This window comes from Pinus tabuliformis, chromosome 4_1 (genome assembly GCF_031772625.1).
Source record: "Pinus tabuliformis cultivar Carrire ecotype Pingquan chromosome 4_1, CPIR1, whole genome shotgun sequence".
NCBI classification, from domain to species: Eukaryota; Viridiplantae; Streptophyta; class Pinopsida; order Pinales; family Pinaceae; genus Pinus; species Pinus tabuliformis.
In genome coordinates this window covers 936,018,553-936,026,490 of record NC_142303.1, presented here as the reverse complement: position 1 = coordinate 936,026,490, position 7,938 = coordinate 936,018,553, and the positions used below count along the sequence as shown (strand labels likewise).

The window sequence follows — 7,938 nt, the reverse complement described above, 5'->3', positions numbered from 1 at the left end:
CATTGTTCTTGCAGGTCTTGTCCAAGATCCGAGCTCCTCAAATACCTCTCCACACACTGATCCAGGTGACTGTAATATAGTCCAAGCTCCTCACAACACAGTTCCAAGGTATATAGGACTGTTCTAAGGTTCTGAGCTTCACAACTGAGCTCCCACAGGTGGCTGCCACTGATCCGTCCTCCTTCAGGTGACTTTTCACAAGGTCTGTTCGTTAATTCCACAGGTGGTTAGAAATATATCAAGATAACAAGTCTGCAACTCTGAGTTCAGAAAGAGTTGCCCAAACAGTAATCTTTTTCTCCTCAGCCTCTTATCTTCTTCAAATCTCCTTCACTGAATTCTTCACCGAAAATTGATGGTTGAAATGAAATGTCCCACAAAAGCTTACTGTTTTGGGCGATACAATCAAAAACAGATTCTCATTGGATATCTCTCTGGTCACCAGAGCCGAGCCTCGGCATGAGGAAAATCGAACCACGAGCGAAATCAGCTTTCTTCTACTCCACTTCTCCAGATCCAACGAAACGAGAAAGACCCACAGTATATTCTATATAGTATTTTAGGTCTAGAAGTAACAGAAAGGAATGGAATGAAGCATTGTGCGAAAGCTTGTGGCTACCATTCGGGTCAAGGACATTCTGGGATGAAGGACAACTGCAGGAATAAACACGAAACGCCCGAGAGTTGCTTCACTTCTCCGAAATGAAATGAAGACGACTCACATGATATCACTGACAGTTAGAGAGACTTAGGCCCCGAAATAAACAAAAGAGTAGAGAGCCTCCCATCGATTCTTCGAAAAAACGGAAGAGTAGTGAGTCTCAGAGAGTAATGACGTCCTCCCAATACTTCCCTCCGCGGTTGAAACAAAAGTTGTAAACACTATAGCATTTACCTATACATAGACATGTCGAGCTATGCTGCGTCCATTAGCAAGTCGACACTAGGGATGGTTTTGGGAAACGGGTGTCCTCCCAGAATTTCAACAACCAAATCAGTGCAGGCACAGCATCTGCACTTTCAACACATGCACGAATATCTTCACTGTGATTACAGTGCCTTGACGTGATTCCAGCAGATATGGTTGTAAACGCGATGATAGTAGCTATGGCCACACATGCTTCCCAGAATGGTCTCTTTATTTATCACTCGGCATCATCTACTGGAAACCCGTTGCGTTCCTCTGTTGCAACGGACGCCGCTTATAATTATTTTTCGAAGAATCCTTGTGTTGGCAAAGATGGAAACATAGTTCACGTAAAACCGCCGCTGTTTCTGGAGAGCATGAGCAGCTTTCGGGGATACATGTTTACACGTTACAAAGCACCACTACAGGTGCTTGGTCTTGTGGATAGTGTCTTCTGCAACGTGTTCAGAGCACATTACACTCGTATGCAACGAAATTACAACTTCGCCATGTATTTAGCAGAGTTGTATGAGCCCTACGCTTTCTTTCAGGGAAGGTTCGATACAACCAATACTGAAAACTTGTTCAGAGAGATTTCGGCGGAAGACAGAAAAGCATTCAACTTCGACGTAAAATGCATTGATTGGACACATTACTTGTCAGAGGTTCATATTCCTGGAGTAGTCAAACACGTGCTCAGGTAAGATTGAAATGGCGGCCTGGAATCCTCGTCCGGAGCTGGAATAAACGAGAAAGGAAACTTGTAGAGAAACCGGTTATGGAGCAGCGTAACAGTCGAAGGAGCATTTTGTATGCAGGTGGAGTAGCTACAGCAGCAGCGCGTTATGGCCAGAGGTGAGCAGTGACTGTGAAGGGTCAGGTCGAATATCTCTGAGCAGGTAGCGCTGGAAAAGGCAGTGCGTTATGGTCAGAGGTGAGCAGCGACTGTGAAGGGTCAGGTCGAATAGATCTGAGCAGGTAAGGGGCGTTACAAACGCTCAATGCACCAGGATTATATAGCAGGCCCACCAAATTCAATTGTCAGGACAACGCTTTTCAAAACGTTTATAAACAGTAAAGAGCGCAGGCATGATTTAAAGGACAAAGATGTCAATCAGGAGAAGCGCGTTAGGCACAAAATTATGGGCAGAGGTGCAGGACTGACATGCACATAACAGGCCACAGAAAAACAAGCGGCTCTGATACCATGTTAAACACACATGGAGAGAAAAACAATGTGAAAGATAAAACATGCAATGCAATTTTTATTAACAATGATTTACATTTATAGTACAATATCTGACTCTTGGGTTTCAGATCCCAAGGTCTCTTGGACTGCTTAGTCTTTTCGGCTTCCACACTAACCCATTTAGGATTAGGTGTCCAACAGAAATTACTTTAAAAAAATATATTTATCACACACGATTAAGTTGTTCGCTCATTCACGGTAGTCAGTGGTAGAATCAATTAATTTGTTTTTAATTATTAAAATTTCAATTAAAATTTAAATAACCATTAATATTGAATATTGATTTATGGAAAAGTGGTAATTAAAAATAAAATTATAAATATTAGTATTATTTACTAATGGGTTGTTATTAAGATTTAATTGTTATTAATATTATGATTATTTTAGAAATTTTATTTAAATAGTTTTATATTTTTAAAATTTATTAAAAATTATCAATTTAAAAAAATAATATTATTTTTTATAAAATTTGTATGTTTTTCTTCAATTTTCTCTAAGTTAGTGTTGCAAAAAATTTTATATTTAAGAAAATGTGTAATTCTTTTTTTTTAAATAAAAATAAAATATTTTCTAAATAAAAAACAGTAGCAACCATAATTAAAAACAAAAATAAATATATTTATTTGGTTAGTGGTTGGTTTTAATTAAAAGCATTATTGTTGAAGGCTTCTTATTTCAATTTAAGGTGGATGAGGATTTGTTGATTTTTTTTAATTGAGGGCCTAGATTGATTCTCAAGGGAATATGCTCAACATATGCTTAGACTTAATGTTTATCATTGGTTATAGTGTATTAAAAAGTTCGTTAGGTTGCATTGACTTTTAAAAAATTTAAAAAATTATAATCTTGCCACATGGCTCCCGGCCCACCAATTTCCTAGGGATTTGAGATTATTCCAATTCTAATAAGTTCTTCCATGATAAGTTTCTCATTATTATTTATAACATTCATTTATATATAAGCAAATTTTATTTAGCAAAATGGTCCATTACTTTTAATAAATTTAAAAATTTATATTCGTGCCAAGTGGTTCCCAACCCACCAATTTCCTAGGGATTTGAGATTATTCTAAAAAATGTTAAGAAGGTTGCTAAAGGACAATAGCTCTAGTGGTAGCTAGCAGGTTTAATTCCCCCTCCACATGAGTTCTAGTATTTGAAGACATGTTAGACTGTGTGGAAAATTTTGAACAAGTTGAATGCCTGACTAGTAATTCCTATAAGCTTGAATGGGATTGAATGTGAGTATAAGGTGGAAAATCTAAGAGAAAGTGCTTTAATGTGATTATAAGATGGACAATCTAGGAGAAGGTGAATTTTACTATAAGATAGACAATCTAAGAGAGTTTTTTAATGTGAGTACAAGATTCAACCCTCCTAGGCTTGGTGGCAAACTCTTTCATGTGAATATAAGATGGACAATCTAAGAGAAAATGGTTTTTTATCTTCAACCCTCCTATTATTGGTGACAAAATCTTTCATCCCAAGGTGTTTTGAGAATTCACCAATGCCTACATAAGTGACAAACTCTTTCATCCCACGGTGTTTTGAGAATTCACCAATGCTTAATTTCATTATGAAGCTCATTAGAATTGGTTCTAATATTGGAAATGTTCATTTTCATCTTAACACTAGTCAAGACAGAGAGATAATTTTGGTTCTCCAGATTGGGGTGATCACCTCCTTATAATATTTCACTTTCCTTTTTTCCCTCCAACTCTTTATTTTCCCACAATTTCTCTTTAAATTTGGAAGCAATATTGTTTTGATATTATCTGAATTCTCTAAGATGATCTCCTCTTTATTCCCCAATGGTCATCCTTATGCCATCCTCACATAAATCGATGGTGAAGGTTTTGGCTAAAGGTAGAAGCAATTTTAGGAAACCTAGAAGCAATTTTAGGAAATTCATTTGCATCCATATTGTATAACTTCTTCTTATATATAAGATACCTAGTGATTAAATAAAATATTGAAACAAAATTAAAAGAGGAAAATAAATTATTTATAAGGTGAACCCATACCTTTTTATTGATCTCTTGTGATACCTTTTCACTTGGTAATGTTCTTTTAAGATTTTCCAATGATTATGATTTATATGTTTTCATGATACATTTGGTAAAGTATAATTGGTAATGTTTTTGTGTTTTATTTTTATTTTCATTTAACTAATAATATTTTTAAATGAGATTTATTTTATTTCTATTTTTATTTAATTGGTAATGTCTTTATATGATATTTGTTAAGATATAATTTAGTGTAATGGTTTTAACAACATTTTAAAGTTAGAGAATTGCATATTCCACAATTCAGAAGAATGATTAAAATGAATTCAAATATTCTATAACAAGTTCAAAAAAGTAAGACATGCAACAAGTTAATATGTAAGAAGTTAATGTTTTCATATGAAATTTTTGGGAAACACTTTTACATTAATGTTTATTGTGATTTATATTTTTGTATAAATATTAATTTTACTGTTGTGGACTAAGTTATGACGAGGATAATTTGGTTAATATTGATAAATATGTATAACCATTCAAAAAATAAACGTAAATTTAAATTATATGACTTCATGAATATGAGTAACTTTATGTGAATATAAAGGTTTATTGTTACATTTTAGACACAATGAGGTTTATATAGTTAATTAAGGGAGGATAAAGGAATTTGGAACCTTATTTAGTGCTACAAGGGCAATGAAATATAGATACGACCAATAAATAGTTGTAATGTGTGGGAAAATAAATTTTGGTAATTATTTTATGTATTATTTGTCTTTTATACTTGTCCTCATAATAGAATCTTCTGATACGATTAATGAGAGTAACAACTTGGCAATCATGGCCAATATTAACAACTATATTCTAACAATTATTTCCTTATATTAAAATATTATTTATTTAGTCATATCTAACTGTTATATTATAACGACTAAATTTTTTCTCTCCATCTATTTAACTTGATGCCAAGATCTGGTTCTTCATCTTGTTCTAGCGATGAACCACACTGGATGGTTCGAAACGCGTCAACAAAACTCTGATGATGTGATTTTTACCGAAAGTTTTCTTACTTTTCATGATCATGGCAGAGTTTGAAAATGCAATTCCAGTTGATATGAATGATGGGTTCAAATATAAAATGGATTCAAGATGATTGTTGAGCATAACTCCTAATTAATGGTTATTGGATTTTCTTTCTTTGAGGATGTTGCATTTTGAAGATGGGAAGAATGGAGATAAAAGCCTAACCATGGACATTAAGAAAAGAACATCAAAGATGAAGTAACATACAATCACATAATATGTTCAACTGATCGACGTAACATGTGGTAGTAAAGAAGACACTATTCGTTTAGGAAAGATGTGGAGATGACCAGTAAATTATCGTGGATATTCCATTGGAACAATTCATCATAATAGATATGATAAATATTGAATTTTTCACTGTGAATATTAATTATTTTAGATCTCAGATTCTTTATTTATTGTTTGTATGCTTAAATATAAATTAGTTGAAATGCAAGCAATATAGAGTGAAAAGAAATACACACACTAATCAAAGTAAGCACAATTTTTCCCTTGGGAAACCCTTATGGGAGAAACCTAGCTAGAAGGTGAGGTTGCTTTGATCTCTATTCTCTAGTATGGAAAAATGTGTAGATACAAAGAAAGAGGTACTCTCTATAGAGTTACCTAAGACCTATGGCTTATAAAGTTGCTACAAAATCTTAAGCCCTTTTTTTTCTCTCTAACATCCCACTCCCAATTTCTTTGCTCAAATATGGAAGAGAATGTAATAATATGAAATGTAACCCCTACTCCTCCTAGCGTCCTAGTATTTAACATAACCCAATAGCTAACTATATGAAAAGTTTGACTCCCTCAACCCTCAACTAGAGTTACGATTTTGGACATTCTCGAGTCTTTTTTAAATTACACACATGGCTAGCCCCATATGCATGAGTAACGGGGATTAACGTGACATCGACTTGTAGCATGGTGGTCAGTATGGTAGATAAACTTGCGAGAGGCATAAATTTTGCATACAAAGTTCGAGTACCAGATGGTCTCGCACAAACGAGAATTTTTTTACCCTACAAAAAAAACGTTTAATGCCTCAAAATGGCTTTGGAAGAATTCATACCCAAATTAGGACCCATTCATAAAAAAGACTGTACAAGTTGATTCATTTAATTCTTCCACTATGAAAGCATTGAGATAGATGAAGAACACTATAATAATTCAATCTGAAATAAGATAAATTATAAATGGGAAATAGTATCACAATTTCGTAAATTACATATGAATGAAGTCAAAATTGGAAGAAACTTACCCCTCAAAGAATACAAACCTATGAGAAGATAGAAAAATAAGTATAAAGAAATGGGGGTTTTAAGAAATGAATGATGATAACCTATTGCAGTGCTCATAACCATGACCAATCTAGAATGATGAGATAAACATAAAAGAGTAATATATAGATACATAAAGTTAAATATGTGGAAGTTTCTCAAACAAGTGTAAGAAATCAACTAGAACATGATGGAGGCTTTTTTAATTAGGGAATAGTCATGATGAAATAACTTAGCACTCTATTGTTATATTGTAAATAAGCATGTGGCAAGTGGTTGTGGAATCACATATGTGTGGAAATGATTTCATATGTGGTAAAAGAAAGAAACTATGTAGACTAATGAGAAAACACCTAGCATGAAGTGTATGAAGGAATTTTGTGAGAAATTCTATAATGAGAGCTTGAGAAGGATTATGCATAATTGAAAAAACTAGTGAGAATCAACTAAGGGCACTTGCGCAAGAATGATGACCCCAAAAGTGGAAATGGGGCTATCATGAGGAACACATGCCCACAAGAATGTGTGCTTGTTCTTAGGAATTCACATGTGTTCCTAGTTGTTTAGGCTCCGTAAGGCCCAAGGTACCAACTAGGACCCCAGCGAGGCTACCTGCTTAGCATGGCTCAAAAGTGTGTGTGCATTATTAGGAAATATAATTATGCAATTTGAAAACCTTAGTTTTATGCACTATGAAAACCCTTGCTTCGTGGAATTTGAAAACCATAGCAATGTGGAATGTGGAAACTCCAACATAGTGAGTTCAAATTTGAGTGCATAATTAGAAAATGTGAGTAAACACACCATATTGACCATGCATCACAAATTGGTGATGTCTGTCGATGTATATTGAAGTGAAATTTCAAGACCTTAGTTTTGTGAAATTTGAAAACATTGCTTTTGTGGAATTTGAAAACCCTCGTATTGTGGAATTTGATGGAATGGAATCGTATGGATGTAATTGTTGTTTATACCATTATGACTAATTTATTCCCAACACTCTATTTCTCTATTTCCATTTACACATTTTCTAGTCTCTCTCTCTCTCCATCTCTCTCTATTTATATTTCCCTCCCTCTCTCATTTTCCAACAGGCACTTCATCAACTCTCATTGAAGAAATTTTATGAGCTTTCTTATCATTGGGATCTCTAACCAATAGAAAACACGACCCACAAGAACTATGACCATAGTAACTATGACATATAAGAACAATGAACTTGAGAGCTTTAACCCTTAGGAATTATGACGCATAGTAACTATGACCTCGAGAACTTTGACCCTCATGAACTATGACCTTAGGAATCATTCCTTTGTTGTTCATAGTTCCCTTGTCAATTAGGAACTATGACTTTATTTTACAAGAATTATGATGTGGGAGCTTTGACTATGAAATTAAACTATGATCTTTGTTTTTTAGTCATAGTTCT

The 7,938-nt window shown here is 34.2% G+C and overlaps 1 protein-coding gene across 1 annotated transcript; it reads left to right on the top strand.

Annotated features, from left to right (window-relative positions):
- The first annotated feature begins 1,080 nt into the window (after positions 1-1,080).
- On the top strand, positions 1,081-1,810 carry LOC149179217 (alcohol-forming fatty acyl-CoA reductase-like). The gene is made up of 2 exons (XM_089422390.1): positions 1,081-1,607; positions 1,726-1,810. Exons 1-2 carry the CDS (start codon positions 1,081-1,083, stop codon positions 1,808-1,810), a joined length of 612 nt encoding a protein of 203 aa, XP_089278516.1.
- Positions 1,811-7,938: the final 6,128 nt, after the last annotated feature.